The following is a 26,642-nucleotide window of genomic DNA, read 5'->3' on the forward strand; positions in this document are numbered from 1 at the left end:
TTTCATGTTTTCATCATTCTCCAGCCTTGCACTAAGAGAGCACGTCATGAGCTCCCCGGGGAAGAAGAGTACAGGTCAGCATTTCAAGCAGCAGCAGGGGCTTTAGAGACAACTGAGCTGTTACTGGAACACTCTCCTGCTCCAGCCTGGCTGCTAGGGGAGCTGGAGGTACTGCAGGAAAGAATTGAGAAGCTAAAATGCTGTGTGCTTGAGGGCAAAATATAAAATATGGATGTACTATGTCAGATGGAACTAGATTTGATTCTTCAAATGCCTTGTCTGGATGTTTTGTAAATGAAGTAAGTGTAAATTGTGTTTGTATATTTTCATATCATATATAAAAGCTTTGTGTAAATGAAAATAATCTTTATTCGACATAGAGAACAAAATGGGAGGATATTCTCATTGAGAACTTTGGTACAGTGTAATACAGGTGGAACAGTAACTGCCCAGGTCCAAAGAAGAGGGAGGGACCTTTCTTTTAACTCAGATGATAAACTGTAAACAAATAAATAAACTGCCTAAGTAATCTTAGCAGTTCGGAGTTATAATTTTTACAGCTAGATTTTTTTTTTCAGTAAGTTATTTTTCACAATAGAGTTTACTCTTAAAGAAATGGCACAAAGTTAAGCTTACCAGCTTCAATTTTTTTATTTTCTTTACTTCCAGAATTATCCTGGAAGAAAGCACTTCTGTAGCTATTTGCTTTGCATGGAAACTGGCCTCAGTCAGGGGCACACAGGCTCTCTCCTAGAATGCGGGCCGAGAGCCTTCTGCCACCCAGGGCTTAGCCAGCACTCTGAGGGTGGGCTCTGCTTGAATTGGCACAGACTGCAGAAGGAGCTCCTGCTACAGGGAACACAGGCTGCTTTGGGGTTTTACATCCATGCAGCTTGCTTTGAGGTATTCTTTGAGAATTCTTCCTGAAGTTTAAGCTCCTCCTCATCGTCACCAGTTGTTATCTTCCCAGGTTAGCTCTTCTCCTTCTTCCCAGCCTTCTGCCTCTCCCTGCAACAGAACAAACCAACACCTGAAGCACCTATTGTCATTGAGAAAACTACTTGTTTATTGTTAGCTAGGATCTCTGAGAGAAACCCTGACATTAGCACATTTAATGCAAAGAAGGAACTCACCTCAGTCATTTCTGTTGCAGCAAATTTTGAGGAAAACTGCATTACTGGTGTGATGTTATCCTTGTCAGGGACCATCACTTCTGTCCTCAGTTCAGGTAAAATAAGAAAAGTGCCTGAAGGCTTAATTTCTGGGATCATATCAGCAAACCAATCCAACTCGGGATCTTGTACTGGCTTCTTTTTCACTTGTATGGTAAACTCTTCTCCTAAACCGAGTTCTGACCGAACCTTAAGGGGTCTGTCTTGTGACACTTCCAGTGGTTTGACTTCCCCATGCTGTCTATGGTTGGTCTTTGAGGAGGGACTGCATTTCAAAGCCTTTGACTCTTCAGTGAGAGGAAGCAAAGCTGCAGCGGGCATCTGTTCCCCCGAGGTAAGAGGCATGGCAGCAGAGGCTCCAGCTGCTGTGTTTCCTTCGGTACCAAAGCTGGACTCACAGTCATCCCAGGACTCCTCTGTGTTCAGATCCGTGTGCTGGGACTCTGCTACAACACACGGTTCTTGGGGCCATATCTGAACATTGGCAGTTTTGTGCTCAGACTCCTCAGGCTCACTCCAATCAGGCCACTCCTCGGGCCTATTAGAACTTGCTGGAAAGTTTCCATTGTCCTCTGAAGTGTTTTTCACATCTGAGATTCCATTCATAGGGAATTTAATAGCATGAGAAAACTGATCACCTATGGGTATATGTAAGAATTAGTCTCACAAAACGTTAAGAGCAAGCAAATAAGTATAGGTCTAATTACTTGGAAATACCCATGTATACTAGCTAGTCAGAACATAGCAAAGATGCCACTTAAGTTCTCCAATGCACATGGCATTTTAAGGCGTACCATGTCTGTCACAATTAACTGATCTTTAAATCTTTGAGTAAATATCCAAATACCTGTTGGCATAAGTCTCTGTAAATAAATACAGATGCAGTCTTACCCTTGGTAGTAATTTTATCTAAAAATGTGTGCTCAAGTAAGTTTGCTTTTTTTTTTTTTTAATTGCTCACTGTGTGGGAAAGTATGGGGACATGCATGCCGCAGTGCAGGCAAAGGACAGCTGCATAGCTGGTTCTACTCTATATGGGTTCCAGACATTGAACTTGGGTTATTAGCCTTTTGCCACAAGTGCTTTTACCTCCTGAGCCGTCTCCCCAGCCCACGCTATTTTTCAGAAATTCATTTTTAACTATGTTTATCTCCGTATGGGTACGCACATGTGATTACTGTGCTTACGGAAGCTAGAAGCATTGGGTACTCTGGAGCTGCAGTTAGAACCTTGTGTCCCCCGTAAGAGTAATTTGTTCTTTGAACTGCTGAACCATCTTTCTGGCCCCCAAAAACGTTTGAAACAGATTTTCTCAAATGTCATCAGGTGCTAATAGATCTAGGCTTACTCTGCTAGCACTTTCTCAACTTATTTACATAACATTTTTCAGTACACATCTTTATTAACATATTTCGCACTCTACATTTTTAGTACATTATGATGCAGAAGTCAAAATATCTGATATAAAAATGAGCACAAGTAATGTTAATTCCCTGCGTGGAAAACTCAGGTAAATAGCCAACAGTTTGGATAGGTAAGACCAAACAGAGGAATTCCAAGGTGCATGTGAATTTTCAAAACTTAATATCCTCAGGAATAGGTTGAAGCAATGGGAAAAACAGTTAAAAATTCTTACCTGTCTGTAAAAGAGTATTGTAATATTCTTCCTGTCTGTGTTCACTGCTGCTGGGCACATTGCCAGAAAAGAGCCATTTAGGGAGTACGTTAGAGGAGGGGTTCTCCAAAAGGTGTGCGGTCTGACTCTGCCTGCTGCAGACAACATGCATGGGAGAACCTGACCACAGTGAAGAAGAGGGCTGTGCTTACTGATCTGTCACACGGCTGTTGAGCAGCAGTCAAGGCAAGTGGGCACAGGAGCACAGACAGAGGAACATCACTAAACAGTTGACTAGAAACCATTATTAAATGGGTTGCCTGTAACAAGCGGTTAGAGACAGGTTATGTCTACCGGTCCTGTCCACATGGTAGTGATGGGACGGAAGGAAACCTTGGTATGTTACATTCCTTAAAATTGTTTTGGTAGCAATGTAAGATTGTGATTCTAATTTCCTTTTAAGAATAAAAGGCTAGTAAGAGTAGCTTAACAGGTCATGCAGAAGTAGCAAAAAGATGACTGCACTTTTGGTACAAAATTCTTGTGCTACCTCCCACATAGAATACATTGGGAACAAACCAAAATGAAAGATTTCCAGAAGTACTCAAAATATCTTTTACCCAATAATCCATCTAGTGTTAAAAGGAACAAGTCTTTAATAGTCCCTACTAAAACTGAAATATATCCTCTGACCTACTAAGTGACTATTCTATGGCAGTGGAGCCCCACATAATAAAGATGCACATGTATTTATAGTACTACTATTTATACACTGATCTGAGATCTATAGTAGATACAACATCCATCGCTATAAATCATTGGATTGGATTCAGTGAAATATTAGGCAGGTGTAAAAGTGAGGTAGGCTTTTATGTATTGAGCTGGAAACACATCTTTAATATGTAATACCTGAAAATAAGGTATAGACTATTAAGAATAATCCTATAAAAACCACATATATCTCAAATATATATAAAATCATTTGTGTTCCTTTGTGGGCTTGCAAAAAAGGATTCTCACTAAGCCACTAAAGGTTACTTTGTATCCATTACGAGTTTGAAAAGGGAAATATAACTTTCCTCGGGCTTCTTGACCATTAACCTCAACACAAACCTGTATTATGTAATACTAAAAAGCTAGTAAGCTCATTTTTAATCTTACCTTCAGGGGAAAGGTCACTAGTTTTGGTAAAACTTGGAGCAGTGCGCTTAAAGATCTTAGTTCTTTCTCCTCCCACAACCACTTCTGGTCCAAGTAGAGACACCAGCACTGCCAGGCTACGAAGAGTAATTGCCACGATGGAATTGCTGGTATCACGAAGGCCCAGTAATACCTAGGAGCAAAATCGGGAATGAGTGTAGACAACCACTATCTTTCCTGGAAAGGAAATCATGCTTCTTCAAATGAACGACACTTTCCTAAATGCTTCTAACCTGGTGGCTCTCCAATGATCTAAGGGAAAGAAACAATATTTTGCCCTCCCAATCTATGATAGATTGCTGCTTAGGAACACAAAATGTGAGTGTGGTAGGACACTCTCCCCGAGAGTTCAGTGACAAAATACTTGAGTATCCCCAAGTCTCTACTAAGTCTAGCCTAGCAGCCATCCTTTCCAAGGTATCAGGAAGTCTGTTTAGATGCCAGCCCTGGTGAGGCTCTGAGGGCTGAAGCTTTAGCTAACACCCCGTGACATGTAGGAATCCTTGACCCTAGTCAATACGAAGACTCATGAAAGTTAAGGAAATGCTTGACACCCTAAGGCATCACCTAAAGGAAATACCTGCTTGAATTTACATGTACAAGCTGCTTGAATACAAGGGAAGTATTAATCTCACAGAAAGTAAACTGAAGGATACCATGTGGCTAGTAGCTTTTAAAACACTTTTTAATAAGACCACCTTTAGAGGAGGTTATCCTGGGTTAGATGAGCCCTAACATTAATGATGGGTGTCTTGTGCCAAGTCAGACATGGTAACACCTGAAAATCCCACAGTATACAGTAAGGCCACCATCTCGTTCCACTGCTCCAACTCCCCAAAGCCAAATTATGAGGCAGCCCTGAGCCAAGGCTCCATGGTGATGGGAGGCTGCCTCATGAGACACAGCACAGAGCACAGAGCAGCGAGGCCTACAGCATGCAGGCCTGCTTCAGGTCTTCAGATACATGTCTCCTGTTTTGACTTATGCCACTGTAATAACTTTATAGCATAAAAAGTGATTGCAAGTGTAAAACTCCTAGGAGAGTGAATACTACCATCCCTGATGGTAGATAAACAGGTTGGAAATCACTGATAACAAAAATCTCTCCATGGCCGTTACCATAATGTAATTATGGACAATCGTATTTCATATTCATAAAACATTCCACAGATGCTGGTGAGGAGCCATGGGCCTGCTTAGGCCTGCTTAGGCCTGCTTTCGGTCTTCTCATGCATTTACCTCCAAGAATTAGCAAACAGAAGCCTAACTGCTCACCTTAAATTAAGGCTAAACATGTTAATTACTTTGCCAAGAAGACTGGGCTGAAAATACAATTTCAGCCCTTTTATATTCTAATAACGTTTAAATTTAGCTGCTGCCTCAAGTCCTTGTGAGCTGCTATCTGAAAACCCTCTCCCTCCTTTCACTCCCTGAAGTGGCAGCACCCTTCGCCTCTTCTCATCACCCCGCTTTAGATCTGACACAACCCCACTGCCAACTTGGTCCTGACCTGCGGCAAGATGACCTTCTTCAGCTGTTCCTGAGTAAAGTGCTCCACGTAGGCCTCGATGTGGGACAGCAGCACCATCCGCACATGCTCCTCGTGGACCTCGAACAGCTGCAGAAGCACAGGGATCACTCGTGACTGGAACAGTGCTGGCGAGAGCAAGCAAGGAGTTTCTCCCGGTGTATTCTCTACCCCAAATCAGAGGGTACAGACAGAGCAGCCGTTCAGTGAAAAGAGGAAAGAACATAACTCATCAACTGAGTCCAGAACTTCACATGTATTTTACGTATGTGTCTAAACCTTAAGCCGCAATCTAAAGATATTTCTTATGAGGATTCAGAATGACTTAAAGGCTTTACTGTCTCAAGTGCTATCTGCATCCTGTTCTTCTATTCTTGGTTAGTGGCTGTGGCACAAGGCTCATCTTTAATGAGCACTGAGGTGACTCAAGGGCTCTCCTCTAAAGTCCACTGTGAGAGGACGGAAAGCTACAAGGAAAATTCATGACTGAAGTAAAAACACTCAATCCAGAGACAAAATGCAATTTGAAACTGAAATAACTACCCATACATTTGCTGAAGTGACATCACTTAAGACAGTGAACTCTGGTGGAGGCAGGAGATGGCTCACTGGTTACAGTACTGTGCAGACTACAGACGACCCTGGTTGGGGTCCCAGTATTGCTTACACCATCCCTAACTCCAGTCCCAGGAGATCCAGTGCCCTCTTGAGACCTCCATGGGGAAAAGGCATACATGTAAGGCAAATTCATAAGAGGGGGAAAACATTCACACGCATAAAACGGAATCTTTTTAAAGTTTTCATAATTAAGAAAAAAATGATTTCTCAGTACAGGATCCAACCTAACTCTGAATTCCTTAGTATATTAATAATACATTCTCTAATCTGATGTGTTGCCATGTAAAGACTATAATCTTATAAAGTTTTAAAGCAACCATTTTACAGTCAAGAAAAAACAAAAGGCAACATATAGTTAGTTCCAAGACATAAAGTGATCTTGGAGAAGTTCAACCTTCCTACTAAGAACAATGTGGGTTGCTTTCAGTAACTTAGGAAGCACAGGCCTAAGGATTCACTGAAAAGATAACATGAAGGTGTATGCATTAACCTAGCAAAAGCTCATGTATGCACCACACTGCATCTGTGGGGTCTGTCTCTCCTCTCTCCCCTCCTACCCCCCCCCCCCTCTCTCTCTCTCTCTCTCTCTCTCTCTCTCTCTCTCTCTCTCTGTGATAGATATATAACCACTTACTGCAGGAAATAGGGCTCTCCAGGAAGATGGAAGATGTCCTTATTTATCTGTGGGTTTTGGTACCTGAGTTAAGCTACCATATCAGGGAAGAATAACTGTTCTGTGCCTTTAGAGCCAAACAAACTTTAGAAAACTAATATTACCCCACTCAAAAAATAGAGTAATAATCGCCAAACTCCTTAATAAGCAGTACACTGGAAAAAAAAATTCACCTTTTTTTGGGCCAAGTAGATAGGGAAGAAAACTTTTAACAGCTACTGGCTCAGCAAACACCAGCTGGTTAAGCAGAAGAGGCACCAATCTTGAAGCTATTAATTCTTCTGACAGACAGCTCACTCGATCCAGCAGAAATCTAAGGACAAATGAGGAAAAGATGCCACTAGCCTCCGATTTGGTGATGCTACCCATTAGCTTTCTCAATCGGTGTGTGGTAGATGTGGTAGGCACCTGATGTGATGGTGGTCTGCTGTCCATCTGCTGCTTGTCTGCTACTTGCTATTGCTCTTTTCCTTTTGCTTGCTACATGCTTACTGTTAATACACAGCCTTTCCCAGCCACTGCTCTGACATTCTCTCTCGCCTATTTGCACAGGCTCCAGCCTTACTGCAACTCCAAGTCTGCCTCCCTCTCCTACTGGCTCTTTCCCCCAGCCTTTAATGCCCCCCACCTCCGCCATTTATATCTTTCTTATCTCAGTGTCTCTGTCACTGGTCCACCATCACTCTTACATCACCCTCTTTCTTATCTGGTGACTACTATATACTAACCAATCGAAGCCTCAAGTGATCTAAGTCTGCCTCCATTAACAGCAGAATGACCATAAAGACAGGGCTAGCCACTTCACAGTTACAGTCATGCTCTCAATGGCTTCAAGGCAAGAAGTCCATTATCTACAAATGCCATCAGTGCTCTGCCTTGTCACACAAGACCACTCTTACCTGCCCTTGCTTTGAGAAATGCCTACCAGCAAGATTCACACTTGCTACACAAATCACAGTAGGGCTTATCTTGCTGTGTTCACTCCTGTCATTTCTATCCAGAAGTGCTTTTTTCTGTTCATCTCCCTCCCAGCAAAGCAAGACTTGTACCCATCTCTGCATTTAAAAGTTACTAGCGAAGGCACATCTGTGTTACTAGGACAGTTGATCCCGGGGCACAGTAGAAAATGTGACATGGAGGAAAGCTCAATGGCCACAGTCAAGTCAGAAGTCTGGCTCTTCCCTAGATCACTACATGATTACATAGGTTTAATTCAAGGTAGTGAATTTAAGGGTTTTTTTCTGGACTTACTTGAAAAACTCAGTCTTTTCATCTTCACTCTTTAATGTCAAACTTTTCAAGAAATTTACAACTTCTAGGAAATCATTTCTAAATGTAAAAAAAGAAAAAGAGCAAGACAACAGATTAAAGGCATGTTAAGTACCGAAGCCATCATCACAAACTATACCAAGCCTTTTTTTGGGCTTCTGTATTCCTGGCTGTCCTGGGCTCACTTGGTAGATCAGGCTGGCCTCCAGCCTCTCCTGTGCTGGGATTACCGGTGTGCGCCACGGGGCCTGGCCCTAGAACAAGACTTAGTGAAGAAGTGTGCATTATGCCATATGAAAGACTGAAAGTACTTTATGAGATGAATACAAGAGAGCAAACATAGAAAAGCCTACTGTTTAAAATTCCTATACCTTCTGCAAGGTACAGAAGTGTGCATGTTTGCATACTTTAGGCCTCAGGAGTGACGATACTTTTCCAAATTTTTCACTGTAACAGGACACTGGTAAATAAATGGGCACTGGGAGAAATGGCATTACCATTTCAAAGAAGCTGCTGATTTCCAAGTCTCCTTTGGTGAAGCAAAAACATTAAAGAGGACCTAGGAAGTGGAATTTCTATAACAGTCACAGGTATTTTCTCATCTGACTGACTTTTGCACCTAAGCAAGGCTATTTTCTGAAGAGTCCAGACAGACCCAAACCTGTAAACTGCTGTGTTCAAGAGCATGGCTCCCATCCTACCACATGAGGTACTGCCTGGCAGTTGAGCACACACGCTTGTGGCCTGCAGAGCATGCACAGATTCTACTTTGGTTCCCTTGTTAATGCCTACGTGTGATGTTTGGACACCTCATCATTAGGGCACTGACTTCCATGACTTTCTCCACATAAAAATTCACAGTACTTTTAACTTTTCCAAAACTTAAATTTCCTTTAACCTGGTGTTGACAGCAGCTTCACTGAAAGCAGTCTATTAACACTTTTCTATGGTCGATGAAATAAAACACAGTGGAAAATACACAGAAACTCAAGAAATGACTTTGTACTGCATTGGCCACTTTTCTGCTTCTGTGGAGAAGATTCCTATCACATGCTGTTTCAGGATGATCCCTGCAGTGCTGCAGCATGCCAGCAATACATGCACCAATGAATCATTTGCAATTATGGTTTAATACTACATCTTTATATCTAGATACCTATGTCCGTTTATCTAAATATACATATATGCTTACATTTCTCACTGCAAATGATAGCATATATGGTCTGTAAATGTATGTGTTCAAAAACTTCAACCTCTTAAGAGACAAGTTGTGTATATTTCATGGTCCTAAATGATAAATAGATCTCCTACATTTATTTTATGTGCCCATCACACATCTTTTTCTTCCTTTGATATTTCTAGGCTATAAAATTTGTCTCAGACTTTCAATTTTGTAAATATAAAACAAAGCCAAAAACTTTATAAAGATTCATGTCAAATCTAAGTAGTGCATTCCAAAACTATGTCATTCAAGAGTCAGCAGTATCTCCCTATTCTCCTGCAGCTGAGCTAATGCACAGAGGGAGGCTGGCCTTCTTCATCCTGCTGCCTCTGGTGTTTCGTCTGCATGCCACAGTGGGCTGTCTGAGGTGTCTCTGTTTTTTTTTTCTTCCCTCTATACCCAAACATATTTCTTAAATAACCTGCATTATACGCAGTGATAATGATTTACTATATGAATTGTCTTTGTAAAAACTATTACATAATGAAAAATAAATTATTTATAAAAGTCATATACAAATAGAAGAAAATACATGATAATAGTAACAACACTGATAATTGTTGAAAGACTTATAAACATACACAATTGTGTTTGTCGATTTAAGAAATATATTGGGGGGGGGCTGCTACACTGGGAAAAGTTCAAAACATTTTCTCAGAGGCATAAATGACAACTCTATCCTGGTGACACAGGCACCTCTCTAAAGATGGCCATCTTTCTTAGGGGTGTCAGTAGCCTTCCTTTTTGCTCTGATTCCTTCCAAGCTCCCTAAGTAGAAACACATAAAGGTATTTGTTTTTAAAACATCAGGTTAACTTTGCTAATAAAATCCACAAATATGGAACTAACCTGGGTACTAGGTCTGTGGTTATAGAAATGAAAAACAATAAAACTAACCTCGAAGGTTCACAACCGTCTGTGAACTAAGGAAATATTTACACTGTGCCCTCCCTCTGACCAACATCTACATCCTATGAAAAAGAACAGCCTACTGCCAAGACAAACACAAGTCTGCCCTGTTCTAACAACATTCAGAGAACACAGAGCCATAATGCAGTGGGGGCAGAAAGGTGAGGCCATGTTTATCTGCTTTCTTACAACTGGAGACTGCTCGACACAGACTCGCTCCTTTATCATCAAAACTCCTAATGAATCTGGATATAATTCCTTCATGACAGCTAAGAATTTTTAAAACTTTGAGAATCCAGAGAGGCACCAATCTCTCTCTGTCTCTCCCTCCTTACCTCTCCCTCCCTTCCACCCTCTTCTCTCTAACATGTCACATGGTGCCCTCACCTGAAGAAATCATGGGACAGTAAGGTGCTGAGTGCTGGCCGACAGTTGGGCATGGGATTCAGCAGAGCTGAGTGCAAAGTCTGTAGAAAGCTGGAGAGAACGTCCGCTGAAACTGAAATCCAGAGCTACAGTTAGTTCCAGTGCCTTCTCCCTCTTTTCGGACCTCTCTAGCTGGAGACCGATGAGAGCAAAAACCAACCTGTAAAAGCCCAAGCAAACAGAGCCCTGGCTGATGCTACATGACTTCTGCTCGTTTAGGCCAGATGCTTTGGCAGGTATACAAAGTTGTCCTGCCAGTTCACACAGCCCACACTACCCCAGGTTCCTCCCCTACATCCTCCCATTTCCTGATTGGTAACCTACCTCTGATCCAAAAAATGGTTCAAAAGGGAACACATTTGAAGGTTCTGTTTGGGTAGGCTTTTCTCAACAGAGCGGACTGAATAGCTATGTTTTCAATTCTTCTACACATTTCCCACCATTATAGGTGCATGGGAGAGTAGTTACTTTAAACAAAGCCAGCAATGCTTTAGGGTCTTGGTGTTTAATTCTCAAACATTTAGGAGGGACAACTCAAGTTGACAGCCAAAAGGTACTCCTTAACACCAGAACACGGAACATCCTGGCACCACACAGTGTCAGCAGGATGAGACAGGCCACTGCAGGACCAAACATGGACACACCTCAGTAACTGTCACACGTGAGGAACTAATGTCCTGGAGTCCATCCCAAGATATTGATACAGGCTGCCCAGCATGCAATTAGAGAACACTGAAGGGACCAGAGACCTATCTTTAAGTAGCCTGGGCATTAAGAGGACATGTAAGAAAAAAAAAAACCCACTAAATTATAACAAAAAAAATTAGTGGTATTGAAAGAATAAAGAAAATAAAAACTTGATTTTGAGATTGATTTAACAGAAACACTTGAGTCTTACTCTACTATTCAGGCTACTTATTACATTTCAGTCACTAAGGGCATTTTTCACCTCAAGACAACTCAATAATGAAGTCAGAAGACAGTCACAAATAATGGGCAGCCACTGTTCCAAATGCTGTCTACTTAAAATTTATTATTCATACTTCTAGAATCCCAAGCTTCTCCCCTTCCTGCTGCTGCTGTTTGTCTAAACTGTGGTAAGCAGCAGGTTCCCCACTATACTGAAAACTGCAGTCCTTGGGTCTCCATGCAGGGTGGCTCAGGGATGCCTTACTCTGTGAATGCGCAGTGCAGCTCCAACTCACCCTGCTCATTCAAGATGGGGAGCAAGCTGTCCACCAAAGTGCCAAAGGAATAGGCATCCCGGGCGTGCCCATGGGACTCCGGCAGAGCTGCGAATTCTGGAGACTAAATGCAGTAAAGACTATTAGAACCAGAGTTCCTGCTTTCCACGCTTTCCTCAGCATTCCCCCATGGCTGAAATTATTATAGTTACGTCTAACGTCACAGAACCATATGCCACAGGCTTAAGAATTGTTAGTTCACAGTATATGACAAATAAGTGCAATTGTATGTCAACTAACATAGCAGATATCTCTCAAAAATAGAAAAACTCTGAACTATTAGTTGAAGGAGGCTTATCTAAGATTTTAAAATGTTATATATGAACAAAAAGAAAAATAGGAATATAATGCACATAATGTATATACGCACACAATGAAAAAATTTCATAAAACAATGTTTTTCCTTATAATATGACATGCCCAGTGATATTTTTCTCTTTTTTTCAACTTTTTCAAAATGCTGATCAACTGTCTTTAAATCCATAAATCATCAGTTTTAAAGATCCCTAGTCTATGTATATGAAACATATTTGGCTAAACCTGAGACTCAAATCTTAAGTTTCTAGTTGGGCTTGCATTTCCTATGGCACGCTAAGATCGTCTCTGGAGGCTGGTGCTCATGGCATTAACCACCGTAATACATGTCATGGAAGCCCAGCTGGAAGCTAGCTAGGAAGAACAGTGGCTGGAGGATGAAAAGGAAAAGACAAGGTCACCGCTTCTCCATTAATCACAGCCTCCAGGACAGGAATGATGGCTTATCATGAAATAACCACCATCTCTCACCACACTGGGCAGCCCTAAGCTGGTTCCCTAGCTGTGACAGTAAAATTAATCTCAGGCATTTTCAAGGTCAGAGGCATCTATAATTTGCTAAGGAATGGGCAGAGGAAATGGTGATGGTTCTGCTCCTCTTTAAGTTTTACACTCTGTTGCACAACAGAGTCTGACCTGCAGTTGCACTAAGGGTCCTTTACTCACCATCTCCTCAGGAGGAATAGATGCTGGGTCTCTTACTGACTGGATACTCCTGAGAAACTAGAGAAAGAGAGAAAACAACTCATATACATAGTTGGGAAATTAGTCTCTTAGCTGAATTTACAAAAGCAATAAGCAGTGAAAGCCAAGGCCATAAATGAAACCTTTAAATCATTGCCACACATTCAATACATAATACCTTAATTCAATACATGTAAAACCTTCCTAACTCACTGTGAATTCAGCACAGCACAAGACCTAGGAATAAAATAAAGGCCGGCTCCACCAGTTGGTCTAAGAGACACCCTTGATTGTCCGAGGCCCTGGAACGATCTATTTTCTTGCACATGTGTTAATGACTACTAGGTGTTCTGGTCAGATGTGGCGTGCACCTGTAGTGCCCACTGGTCAGATGTGGCGTGCGCCTGTAGTGCCCACTGGTCAGATGTGGCGTGCGCCTGTAGTGCCCACTGGTCAGATGTGGCGTGCGCCAGTAGTGCCCACTGGCAAGGAAACTGAAGCAGGACAGCTATGTGAGCCTGTAAATTCAAAACCAGCCTGGAGGACACAGTGAGAGCCTATTTTTTAAAAAGGGCAAGCAAACTAACTGTTCAGCACAGAACAAACATTTATCACACATCTTACTACTAAATCATCATGAGTTTTGCTGTCACAAGACATAAAAGTAAGGCTCCTGTGGGCTGCACACATACACCAACACCATGGAATAGGCACACCTATTCACCTCTTCAAATATTATTTCTGAAAAGCTAACATGAACAAAATGCCATTTAGGGCACCAGGAATACAATGTGATAGATGTCCTGTCTCCAAGCAGTGTTCATCACTAACAACTCTAATAAATGGGCTGAGTGCCACGGAGGCCGTGAGTAGTGATTGATGCTTTCAGAAAGCGAAGTACTCAGAGATGGAACTGAGCCCTGACCTTCCACAAGTTTCCATTTTTTAGGGGCAACGAAAGGAAGCAGAGCATCCAGCAGCAGAACCACATCAGAGAGCAGAGGGGAGCACAGAGATGCTCATGTAAGCAACCGCTCAGGGGCTGTGGAGCTAAACAAAGCTGAGGCAGACTCATGCTATGGACTACATACTAACTAGATCTGAGGAGAGCTAGAGGAGAAAGTGTGCAACACAGACAGAAATGAGAGAATATTTACAAAACTGGCAGCACTGGTTTGGAGTACCAGCTCATGAAGGTGTCTGTTACCAAGCCTGAGGGTATAAAGAGCCCAAGAAGACAGATCGAGCCCATACATCAAGGCGAGTGCAGTTACGAGGGCTTCCTGATCTTCCAGAGACCCCAAGTTTAGCTCCCAGCACCCATGCAAGATGACTCACAACTGCCTACAACGCCAGGTGCAGGGGATCTGACATCCTCTTCCTACCTCCCTGAGCACCTGCCAGATGTGCTTTCTCCTCTCTCTCTCTCTCTCTCTCTCTCTCTCTCTCTCTCTCTCTCTCTCTCTCTCTCTCTCTCTCTCTCTAAAGACAGAGAGCCAATACTTTCATTGAGACATTATAAGGGGAGTGGTTTTTTAACTTCTTTTAGAAAAAGTGCAAATGGTGAAAAGAAACAAACTAGAAAATAGAGCAGCGTGTCTACTAGGAGCAAAGATGTATACACTTGTCAGACAAGATTCTAAGACATTCCACAGCAGCAACAACTCGGCCCACAATTCCACAGCATACAGTGTACTGACACTGGAGCACCTTAGACACTGCTCAGAAAATGCTTCTGGCCTTATAACAGACAGTGCTGTTCCAGGAAGAGATATAAAAACAAGGCACTCAACTGCTGGGACACAGGAGACACGTAAGGCTGACCTCAGGATTAAGCACCAGTCCATGGAGGCACAAGGACTTATGAGGACCTGAGAGGCAGGCAACTGGTTTAAGTGTCTGGATAAACCGTTTACCTCTCTGTCTTAGGCTCCTTACCTACTAAATGAGAAGGGATACTTCTTTGAGGAATAAACATTACTATTTTCTGATTTTGAGCATTAACAAAAAGTTCAATTCTTCAACTCTAAAATCATAGTAACTGTGAAGGAAAGTGCCTAGGGAAGACCCCCATCTCAAGTCACCATCATGTCCTCCACGAGGAAGAAGGCTGCCGCCCGGCTCACCTCTGCTGTGGCCTGAGGAACTTTGCAAACTGTCTCCATGCCTCCAAGTTTCCAGTGCCCATCTTCACTCACAAAAATGGATGATAAGCAGACATTGTTGTGTGTCAGATGCCCCTAAGGGGAAGAAACAAAATCAGAATCCAATATTTGAAGGGTTGGAAACAATTAAATACTAGGTACCATAAACAGATCCATGTGATCCCTGACACCTTTGGCAAAACTAGCGGAGCTGTGCTTAAAGAGCAAGCCAGATGTGGGCAAGCCACAGCTAGTGTTTGTTCAGAGAAAGGCTTGGCAGCAGTGTTGCTCCTGTTTGTCTTCAGAAGTTCTGCTCCATTTTAGATTTCAAAGAAAGACATAACCACTGTAGCTATAGTTAGATGAAGGGTTGCCTAAAACAAGAGGAAGAGGACAGTAAACTGAAATAGAAGTGTATAAAGAACTGCTCAGGGACAGAGAACTAGTTGCTGATTTCGCAAACGCTCTGTGCCATCTCTTGTTGCCTCTGACTTCTCAGTTTCTCTGTATCAGTTTTATCTAAGCACCACCACCCAGATAGTCACTTCAGTCCCCATCCATGCCTGTGAGGGAGACTGTCAACTCACTTACTCTGTCATGAAGGAAGACAAGAGCCAGCAATATGTCATAGATTCCAGCACAGACTTCTGCAGGAGATAGGGTTTCCAAGGCCACTTCCAGAGGCTGCACTCTCTCAGTGACAAGATGAATGCCATCTGCTTCCACAGTACAAGATAAAAATCTTAGCAAGCAAGGGTGACGAAGTGTCTTTAAGTGCTTTAAAATACAAATAGAAGAGTTGATGAAGTTAATGACTCCAATCAGATTAATAACAGTTTCATACACATTGTAAAAAGTCATGCTTTCACTGAAGGTTTTTTCCCCTCCCTATGTTCCCCCAGATTTCAAGGAGGACAAAAAGGAATCTACAACTTGTTGTGACTTTATTCAACGTACTAATATTTAAGTAATTCTACAGACATTTCTTATTCCCTTATCGGCTCCTGAGATCTCAGGCTTTCCAGCTATCACTGCCAAAAAAATCAATGTCAGAAAAGATCTGAGAATTCCCCAAAGCACATAGATTATGGAGCAGGTCAAGTAGCTGTGAGAACGAAGCTCAGTTTTCTCTTCGTATAACTGCACATTAACAGCAGGTCTCAGCTGTGAAGCAACACAGCAAGGGTGCTAAAACGGCACCAAGAATCTCATTATCTTTCTGGCCAGAATCAGAAAAGAACCCAGGAAGGGCAGAGTATGAGGACATTATCCCAGAGGGTAGAGAGTTGGGGAAGGGAAGGATCTAATTTTCTGCAAAGCCACAAATCCTCAAACTCTGGAATCAGCAGGCAGCCACAGCAGGGACCTAAACCAGGACGGCAAAGGTTTAAGAAAGCAATGGAAATGTGAACTGCCTTTCATGGAAATCTGCAGTCCGAACCTATGGAAGGCTAACTGCCTACTACATCAAGCTCATAAAGATCCTTTCGAGCAACAGTTCTCAACCTGTGGGTCGTATCTCCTTTTATGGTCAAATGACCCTTTAACAGGGGTCACCTAAGACCATTAGAAAACACAGATATTGGGCTGGAGAGATGGCTCAGAGGTTAAGAGCACTGAGAGCTCTTCCAGAGTTTCTGAGTTCAATTCCCAGCAACCACATGGTGACTCACAACTATCTATAATGTAATCTGATGCCCTCTTCTGGCCTGCAGGTGTACATGCAGATAGAGCACTCATACAAATAAATAAATATTTTTTAAAAAAGAAAAAGAAAACAGATATTTACATTACATATTCATTATACATTATGATTCATAACAGCAACAAAATTACAGTTATGAAGTATAAATGAAAATAATTTTATGACTGGGGGGTCACCAGAACATGACGAACTGTTAAAAAGGTCACAAGCATGAGGAAGGTTGAGAACCACTTCTTTAAAGATTATAGCATAATCAATAATCTCTGCCACATGGCATTCAAAGTATCCGAAATGGACTTCAAAATTTGTATTCAGCCTAAAAATGTGATCCTTTTTTATTGGAAAATTACTGGAAATTTTTAAAAATCAAGGTATGAATTCATTAACTGTATGAGTATGACATGGTATAGCCAGGAAATCTTGGTTATTAACCAATCCAAGGAATAGAATGATCAAAGCACCCTTTAATGATCAGAGGACCCTGTGTGACAATAACAAAAGTTAGAAAGCCGGGCATGGTGGCGCACGCCTTTAATCCCAGCACTCGGGAGGCAGAGGCAGGCGGATCGCTGTGAGTTCGAGGCCAGCCTGGACTACAAAGCGAGTCTAGGACAGCCAAGACTACACAGGGAAACCTTGTCTCGAAAAACCAAAAAAAAAAAAAAAAAAGTTAGAGTGCAGGCAATAAAGTTGCCAAAATAGAGGAAAATAGGCGCAAAAAGAAAATGTAATTACTGAAAACATAAACTGGGCCCAAATCTCCAACTCACAAATTTAAGAACTTCAGTTAACACAGGGCGAGATAAACATTTTAGGTTTAAGGACCATGGCTCCTGGAGCCAAATGCAAAAGTCCTTTTTAAAAACATAAACACAAAAAACTTCCTTAGCTCATCCTGGACTGAACTTTGCTGACCCTGTTACTGGTATATATTCATTCTTATTCATCTTTATTTTATTTTCTTAACTTCTACCTAGTTATCAAATATTTAATCTCTTAAAATATTTTAGGATTTTAAAAACTTCTCTTATCTAAAACATGATTGTCATGCTTTTTTTGGTTCCACATCTCACCAGCAAAAATGCCTTATATGTTATATGTATGCCTACATTTAACACACAGAATATTTGAAAAATCCAGGCATGGTGGCATGTGCCTTTCATCAGCACTCAAGAGGCCAAGTGAGACAGATGGTTGTGAGTTTGAGGCCAGTCTGGTCTATACAGTGAATCCCAGGACAGGCAGGGCTACATGGTAAACACCAAAATATTAAAAGGTAAGAGTGAGTTTAAATAGCTATACTACTTTTTTTTTTAAAGATTTATTTATCATATATACACAGTATTTTGCCTGCATATTCACCAGAAGAGGGCACTAGATCTCATTATAGATGGTTGTGAGGCACCATGTGGTTGCTGGGAACTGAACTCAGAACCTTTGGAAGAGCAGGCAGCGCTCTTAACCGCTGAGCCACCTCTCCAGCCCGAGCTATACCACTTTTTTATCCCCCTCAAACTACAGTGAATTATGATGCATATGCCCCTGAATACAAATAATTCAGGTTTAGAAACCCCTAATATAACATATCCCCCTCTATCAATGTTAATGTTCTTAGCATACAAACAATATACACAAATGGAGGACAAGTACGAGCCTGTTTGGGTTGAATACACAGGTTAAAATTACAGCAGTTCTTCCCTTTCTGGTTTTGAAAAATAAACTGAGATTGTAACTAGCAGCTGGAAACCTGATATCCGATTAGGGGGTTATGTCAGAACCACTAGGGCTGGCTCTGCTGCAGCCTTACCAGCTCTGGATTCCCAGTGCATGCTTCATAGTGTACACTGCATTTGAATCTACTGGCTAAGTGTGGTAGCACGCCCACACCCCTGCGGTGGCCGACGGGAGGCTCAGCGCAAGTTCTGCAGAGTGACTTCCATGCCAGACTCTGCCTCAATAAAACAAACTAAAATAAACAAAAGCCCAAAACAACAAAAAGGGAAGCTAATTACTCTAAACAACAACAACAAAGTGAAGAAAATTTTATTTAACTAGTAAGTATAAACTATTATTGGGACTGAAAACAATTCATGCCAAGAAAACACAGCAAAGACCCCAAGGAGCCAAAACCTCTGCCAGCAGGTTGGTCAGAGTTTGGTTAATTGGAGAGAATTTCTTACAAATATGCTTTAAACTACAGTTTCTGTAGAATTATGTGTCCTTCTTCATACTTCCATTTTAAAAAATATTTCAAATAATTTTCAAACTGAACATCAAATATTTCGCTTGTCTTTTCAAGAAAAATTCTTCATTCCACTTTTGTGTGTTAGGGCTGTAATTAATTACCTCTCATCTTTAATTTTTCTGAACATTTATTTATATACCTGTAATGTGCAGGCCATGGTATGGACGGAGTCAGAGGACAACTTACAGGAGTGGATCCTCTCCTGCAAGCATCTGGGTCCTGAGTATTGAACTTAGCCATGGCAGCGAACACTGTTACCTACTAAGCCGCACGGCCAACCCTCTGGTACTTGTGTACTGTTTCTCACTCTCTTACTACTTAGGAAAACACCTAGTTCAATGCTGGCAGGAAATTACAAAGTCAGTAAGTAGTCACCTGATTAAGATAAATTTCAGTTTTGTGCCACCCACCCCTACCTACACACACACATTTCTGACAGAAGACCGCACCTTTAAGCTGTGACAGAAATATAATAAAATAACCAAGATGGCCTATTTCTTCCTCCTTAAAGGTGTGAGTCTAGGACAAAGATGCAGATATGCTGCTTTTAGATATTGATGGCTTAAGAATTGGATCACAGGGCTGGGGAGATGGCTCAGAGATTAAAGGCACTGACTGCTCTTCCACAGGTTCTGAGTTCAATTCCCAGCAACCACATGGTGGCTCACAACCATCTGTAATGAGATCTGGTGCCCTCTTCTGGTGTGCATGAAGACAGAGCACTCATATACATACAATAAATAAATAAATCTTAGAAAAAAGAATTAAGGGGAAAAAAAAAGAATTGGATCACAAACTAGGAGAAAAACAGCAGAAAAGGAATGAAGACGCCTTTGCTGACTACCAATGGCACCCAGGCTCACGTAATGGACTGGCAGGTGGAAATGCAGGTCAGAGTGCAGACATGAGTCTGGGCAGATAGTAAGTGCAGGATATGCTCCCCCATAAGAACAATTATGGTCTATCTGCGAGGTCTCAGCCAGAACTGAACAGGTGCCTCAGAATGCACCCCCCCAAAAAAGCAGTTAAGAGTAGCTTTGCAGCTAAGCTGAGTCCAGGAGCCTCTGGGAATCCTTCCCATAAGCTTGTGATTACTAAAGCCTGCCTGCATTTGGACTGTAGCAAATTACAGTAACCAAGCCCATTTTTAGACTGTGTCATTTCTTACAGGCTAGAGACAAGAACTGAACTTGAGTCCCAGGGAGAAGATAACGCTCTTAGTCACAGTTGGTGGCTTTAAGATAAATGTGACCTGAGAGGCCCGCTACTTTTTATATCATTCTACGGCAAACCACATAGCTGCCTTTCTTCTTTCAGGGGCCCACAGTGTTGTACAACTGCTGTTTTTATAAGTAGAGGAAGAGTATGACTGTTTCCTAGTAATGACTGAAACTCTCAGAGGTCCAAGAACCACACTGTAGAGACAGAGGCTGCTAACGACAGCTACTTTAGTACTTACACAAATAGGACATTACATCCCTCAAGGCAGCAAGTTTTATACATACCACAACCAGTTCTTGAGACTCACAGACAACCTGAGAACAGCATTTGTTGTCACTGCAGGTTTCTTATGTAATGTCTGAGGATTTCAAAGGTCAGTATGGCTGAAGAGACAAGTATAGGTTATCTGCAAGGTCTTAGCCAGGACTTCACAGGGCGTTTATGGATCTGAATGTGGGAGAATTCTTTAGTCTTAAGCTTTAAAATTCTTACAGTTCAAAAATCCTCATCGCAAACAGCACATCTTTGGGATTGTTTTCCTTAAAAAAAATTTTTTTTGAGCTGGGTTATTTTTACTTCTGCATTTATTGACTTTTAAAAAGGAACTCACAGTGATACAGAAGATGGTTCAAATGCAGCAGCTATCAGTTCCAGATGAAAACCTCCCGCTCCCACTGCAGTAAACAGTTCATGAAGAATTAATTCATGAACAGAACTATACTTTTCTCTCTAGAAACTTTTTGAAGATGATGTAAATTAGAAAATATGAAAAGTTGGTTACTCGAGAAACTACCAGCACAGGACTCTGTTTTCTTTAAGAAAACTGGCTATTTTATGGAATACTATTCTAAGATATGATCTTTTTTTTTTCTTTTCAGTGGTAGTTTTCCTTTTCTCTTTTTTTTCTCTTTCTTTCTCTCTCTCTCTCTCTTTTTTTTTTTTTTTTTGGATGTGTGTAGGCTGAGGATCGATCATGTGTTAACCATGTATGTTGAGTACTATATAACTGAGCTCTCTCGCCAGCCCAAGAGTCATTTTCTTTTAAGCCGTCGTCAACATGCTGTGACATCGAATCAGACAGGAGACTGACCACACTGATATGTTCAGCGAAGGGCAGCAGTGACCAAGACCCAAGAAGAACTTTGGTCCTGGGGTCAAACTAAAAACCTCCAGAAGTGAATGATCCTGTAGTGTCTCTCAGCAAGAACCAGAGGCAGGCTAAACATCCCTTCTGTGGCATCCACCCTAACATGCAAATTAAAATGTTGGGACACGGGCTGGAGGGAAAGATGGCTCAGCAGCTAAGAGTCCTGGCTGCTCCTGCAGAGGACCCAGGTATGACTCCCAGCACCCACATGGCAGCTCACAAGCACCTGTAACTCCAGTCCCAAGGATCTGGTGCCCTCTCTGACCCTGGGCACCAAGTGAATGGGCAATGCACATAGACATGCATGCAGGCAAAGCATTTATACATAAAAAACAAGAATTAAAAATTTTTTAAATGCTATGACATACAATGTTTCAGGCAAGAAAGATAATATAAAATTCATACAATACTTTATTTTCAAGCATATCAACACACTAAAGTATCAACACTAAGCAGCATTTCTGTTAAACTATGTTAATCCCATCTCTTAGATTAGCCACATGAAGTCACCTGTCTACCTCTCTCATCGAAAGCACTGTGATTAAAGTCATCACAGTGGGTTTTGTGGTGAAGGCTACAGCTGTTAGAGACAGGACAACTGTTTTTAAGGAATATCAAGTCATAAACCACTACTGCCTGTGACCACATCTCCTCTGACCTTTATGAAGATTGTTCCAGAGGAAACCAGGTGACTGAAGTCCTACTAAGCCATCCCCTACCACAGTACCTTGGCAGCTTTGTTAACCTTGTCTTCGTTTTCTCTCTTATAGACAAACACTGAAGCACATTTCCCATCCTGCAGTACGGCGGGATAAACAGCAAGTCCAGAGGGTAAGGTGAAGGGCGATTCTCTCAGTGTGTAGCTCTTTAAAGCACTGTTCTCCGATCCCATCCCTTTTGTATTGAGGCAGTTCTGCAGTTCCTCCTCACAGCCAAAGAGATCTAAAAACAAAGCAGAAACATTCAATCTCTTCTTGCCACAGAAGCCAGGGGCGCTAATCCAAGTTACCGCAAGAGAGCATTCAAATTCACTCCTGCAGTGCTCACAATTGCATCTGATAACACAAACTGTCAAAGAACAGCAAGTTACAGAAATGCCTGGTAATTAGCAACTAACAACTCCATGGAAAATATGTTACCAAACAGTCACACGTAGTTCCTTCCACAATCCCATCACACACAAATTTCTATAAAGGCTTGTGAAATGTTTCAGTTAAAATAACTAGTCTGTGGGTCGAAACAAATCCAGTAATCATGACAAATTTCTCAAGTTGGATTTTCCTTCCACTTGAATGAAGAACACAGAATAATTTAGCTATGTAATGCTGCTGAAATACATATCTATCGTTGGATTTAAAGTATGCACAGATGCATACATGTTATTATGCAAGGAAGGAAGTATAAGGGTGAAAAGCTATAGAAAATTAGTTTTTCAAACTCTAAGAATATATGCAGGTAAGAATTTTACTCTTCAGCTAACACAGTGAACTCAATTTCTCTTTCTTACGAGTAACTGTGACAGAGTCAAATGCAGAGAACATGGACCTGTGCAGTGCCCAGGCCCAATCCATACATCTGCAACACACACTCTGCACCTAAGGCTCAGAGATCAGGAAGGAAGTCTGCTGTGAAACTGTATGTCCTACAAAGTCACAGAGACTGTACTCATGACAGTCCCATAAATGTGGCTGCCTGAATAAGACCCAAACTCCGAGGACACCAATGAACATGCTAACACAAGTGGGTGAGATCTCATACAACCTTGACTACCCCCCCACCCCACCCCACCCCACCCCCGCCAAGAACCACAGGCTCCTGGGGAATGCAGAGAGGCAGAGATGTGGTCTTCCAAAGGGAAGTGCTCCCAGTTGGTTTTCTAACACCAAGTGGGCAGCCCTGAGATCACATACAAACAGGTAACATTTTACAGACTGAGCAGGTATGTATTTAAGTTATTATGTTACACACACACACACACACACACACACACACACACGAAGGAAAAGAGATCATGAATTTGAGAGAGCAAGAGGGAGGGAGGTGCATATAAGTGTAATTTCAAAAGTTAAAAGAAATATATAAAAATGAAGTGGCATTAAGAACAATACCAAAAACTCCAACAGCCCCAGTTATTAGAAACACCTACTTTTTACTGGAACAACAGATAAAAGCAGTTCATGCAGGGTAACAGAGAGGAGCAACTCTGCCCATCGGGGACGCAGTGCTGCCTGCTCATGGGGGCCTTCCGCCTGCTTCCTGGCCACAGAGCAGTCAACTCACACACTACCAATCTTCAGAACCCATCGATGAAAGGAAGGGACACACTGATCAGATCACTGTCTCCTTCACGAATCTCAACTGGACAAAGTTTGTCTCTGATACATCTGAAGCCAGGGACACCACGAAGTGGAGCCGGGGCTACGGCAAAGGGAGCAAAACCTTGGCAGGCACCAAGAAAGTGACTGGTGGACGGGATAATGACACACACAGTCGGGGGGTGGGGTGGGGGGGGGGAAGACGGCTCTTTTCTAGAAGCACACCTCCCTCTCAGACCTGTCTCAAGCCTGTAGGATGAGCAGCTAGTTTCAAATCCAGTTTCCCCACTGCCTCACTGACTAACCCTCTTAGCGTCTGCAGCCTACACTCTGTGAAACCAACTGGCATTTCTAGTCTAACCCCTGTGTGAAAAACCAGTGAGGCCACAGGCATGCGTTGGGGAAGGGTTGCTTTGAAAAGCATGTGAAGCTAGTCTGCAATCTTGGTTCACTACAAAATAAAAATTTTCAAAAATAACAAACAATAAAGGAAACACAGAACAAGGATCTACAAACACATGAGTATCTTCTTGGCTGAAAATCATACTAGTTAGCATCATCGTTAGCCCAGGAGAGATATTGTGGTCACTGAGGCAGAGGCAACGGACATTTTATTTACTTATTTCCAATAGTAGGCCATGTCCTTGTTGAAGTATTAGGCCTTAGAGTATCTACTAGCCTTTAATACAGTGTTGTAAGTACAAACAACAGATATTAATAACTTTAGATTTACAAAAATATTAGAAAGGTATTAAAACCAGTCATTTTTCACGGCAGTGTACTGCCTATGGCCCTAAGAAAAATCACTTGAAAACAGGCAATGACTCAATTTCTACTTTAGCGGATGGAATGCCTTGTGCAGAGTTCTATGCCCAATGCGGCAAGAAAAGGGTGCTGATGAGTGAATCTGAGAACAACCCACAGCAGTCACCGATTCTTCCCACAACTGCACCTGAGACGCAGGAATGCTGCTGACGTGAACAGGGCTTTAAAACTTAGACCTGAGCCGAACAGAATTCACTGAAACGCAAGACATAAGCAACACGCAGAGCTCCAAATACTCTCCCTTGGTTTGGGGAGTAAGGAGGAAAATATGACATAGTGCCAGGTAGCTTTGAAAGCCACACGGAAGGTAGAAATATTGTAAAATAGCACTGACATTTTAAAGAATACACCACTTACAATTTCTATAATGAAACGTACAGTCGACAGTCCCAGATGTGAACCTACACCACAGCTGTCTTTACAAAGGAAATTATTTACCTATTTTCCTCCATCTTTTTTCTTCTTTGGCTTCAGGTGAGGCTTCTGAAGGGATCCCCCCCCCCCTTTTCCCTGGGTTCTCAACCATAAACCCCGTGTCCTCTTGAGAGAAATAAGCCCTCCCCCTCCAGTTCTTCTCCCCACAATTAGTTAAGAGATTCTCTTGGCTCTAATTCTCTTAGCCTCAAAGTGCCAACGCTTAAGACGTACCCCGAGAGTCCTAAGGACATTTATTCCTTGGCACTTAGCTATTGGGTGACAAACCTTACTAGCATCCCTTTGCTTCGATCTGTTTCAGCCGGGTATGTTCCCTGTCAAGAGCTCAACCGCACTTGCTGACAGGCAAAACATGTAGTTTCTGTGGACTCAAAGTACTCCGTCTGACCTCAACTCAGGATACACACCAGTCCCTAAAACCAGCCGTAACTGCGATCCCAAAATTCAGCAGAAACGACCTTGGGAGATATGCTATCTTTATTCTACACATGAAGCCCCGGGGGTGCTGGCGCCGGCTGGGACCCGGCACCGCGCGGCCTTCCCGCTGGACTCCAGGCCCGGGCATCTTCGCCCTCCACTGGGCTCGGCCGCGGCCGGCGGGGGTCACCCGAGACGCCAAGTGGAGGTGCACCCCGAACAAGCCGGGGCTGCACTGAACGGGCTGCCCCGGGCTGTCCCCGCGCCCGCTCCCTCCCTGCCCCGCCACCCAGGCCGCACGGCTCCGGGTTACCTGCGGGCGGCGGGAGGAGGCTGGCGGCTCCGCTCCCTCTTCGCCCGCGGCTGGCTCCGACGCCCACAGTCTCCCAGGACCCGGCTCAGACCGCACAGGAAGGGCCCGGAAACGGGTCGACGGACCGGCCTTCCGTTCTTCCGACGCCACCACCGAGGCGCGCGAACCCGGAACCAAGCTAGAGCGGCCGTGCAGGGGGATGCTTCGGCCTGTGCCGCCTTTAGGCGTGGGCGCCGGGGAAGCCTGCGCCTCGCGCCGGCTCCCAGCCGCCTACTCCGGCTGCAAGGAAACCTCTCTGCGTGTGCCTGCCGCTTGACAACACAGGTGTCCCAACTTTAATGTTTGGGTTTTTAACCGGCCAGTTTGGAGTTCATTTCCGCCCGAATCCAAAATGGCCACCTCTGGCTTCAGCCAACTACTCAGTCAAGTAAGGGGGCGGGGCAAAAGGCGAAGTCAGGGAGGGGGGCGGCGGGGGGGGGGCGATGCGGGGGGGGGGGGCGAGGAGGAGCCAGAACTTTTCAGGTAGTGGCTCCTCTCCCCGTTTAGATCATCCTGTTTGGCTGCGCCACCTGGGGAGGTTTTGGTTTTTTCTTTTTTGTTTTTCAAACTACTGGTGAAGTCAGAAATCATGGTGATTCACGCTTAAAACTTCATTAAGGCTTAAGGTTTCAGTTGGAAAACCTGAAATCATAATTCAGCGGAAAAGCAAAATTAGAGGGAATATCACTCCTCAAGACCAAGAAGGAGGGGAAGAAAGAGAAGGGGAGAAAGGAGGAAGGGAGGGAAGGAGAGGAGGGAGAAAGGGAGAGAAGAGAGGAGTTGAGGAAGAGGAGGAAAGACGAGGAAAATACACATGTTATGGGAGTACCAGCTTCAGTGTCCGCTGACCTCTCCTCGCTTGTTCACTTCAGTGTAATAGCCTAAGACCAAAAGCTCACCCCCATTTGCTTGTGGGTGGTCGTAGGTTCTGGCCAGTGAGGGGACAGCAAAGTTGTGTAGG

The 26,642-nt window shown here is 43.0% G+C and overlaps 2 protein-coding genes across 8 annotated transcripts in view; one reads left to right on the forward strand and one right to left on the reverse strand.

Moving 5' to 3' along the window:
- FIRRM (FIGNL1 interacting regulator of recombination and mitosis) overlaps positions 1 to 529 on the forward strand; it is a 44,281-nt gene extending 43,752 nt beyond the window's left edge. For all 3 annotated transcript variants that reach the window (XM_084753497.1, XM_084753498.1, XM_084753499.1), the window contains one exon: positions 25 to 529. In XM_084753497.1, the coding sequence (XP_084609623.1) occupies positions 25 to 225 (201 nt within the window). In that variant the 3' untranslated portion in view covers positions 226 to 529. The remainder of the gene's footprint in view (positions 1 to 24) is intronic.
- A 103-nt stretch (positions 530 to 632) lies between these two features.
- SCYL3 (SCY1 like pseudokinase 3) lies at positions 633 to 26,636 on the reverse strand. 5 transcript variants are annotated; one of them, XM_084754242.1, is made up of 14 exons: positions 26,581 to 26,636; positions 22,065 to 22,279; positions 15,611 to 15,796; positions 15,002 to 15,115; positions 12,858 to 12,914; positions 11,838 to 11,940; positions 10,594 to 10,705; positions 8,058 to 8,135; positions 6,980 to 7,119; positions 5,498 to 5,682; positions 3,949 to 4,120; positions 2,809 to 2,967; positions 1,134 to 1,810; positions 633 to 1,008 (listed from the first exon to the last, which is right to left on the reverse strand). In XM_084754242.1, the coding sequence occupies exons 2-14, from the start codon at positions 22,227 to 22,229 to the stop codon at positions 949 to 951; spliced, it is 2,208 nt and encodes a 735-aa protein (XP_084610368.1). In that variant the 5' UTR covers positions 22,230 to 22,279; positions 26,581 to 26,636; the 3' UTR covers positions 633 to 948. The 5 variants fall into 5 exon arrangements, with proteins under 5 accessions (XP_084610368.1, XP_084610367.1, XP_084610366.1 ...); XM_084754241.1 differs by lacking the exon at positions 26,581 to 26,636 and adding an exon at positions 26,511 to 26,530; XM_084754240.1 differs by lacking the exon at positions 26,581 to 26,636 and adding an exon at positions 25,643 to 26,031.
- Between the last annotated feature and the right edge of the window lie 6 nt (positions 26,637 to 26,642).

The sequence above is a fragment of the Acomys minous genome (assembly GCF_964271855.1).
Source record: "Acomys minous genome assembly, chromosome: 1".
Classification (NCBI taxonomy): Eukaryota; Metazoa; Chordata; class Mammalia; order Rodentia; family Muridae; genus Acomys; species Acomys minous.

Bases quoted from the DNA above. Each gene is read 5' to 3' on its own strand.
- SCYL3 (XM_084754242.1), bottom strand. From the start codon at position 22,229: ATGGGATCGGAGAACAGTGCTTTAAAGAGCTACACACTGAGAGAATCG. The intron at 4,121-5,497 runs GTCAGGACCAAG...TTTTGCTCCTAG, and splicing joins AGAAGGTCATCTTGCCGCAG to GTATTACTGGGCCTTCGTGA. The intron at 2,968-3,948 runs GTAAGATTAAAA...CACTGTGGTCAG, and splicing joins TAGTGACCTTTCCCCTGAAG to GTTCTCCCATGCATGTTGTC.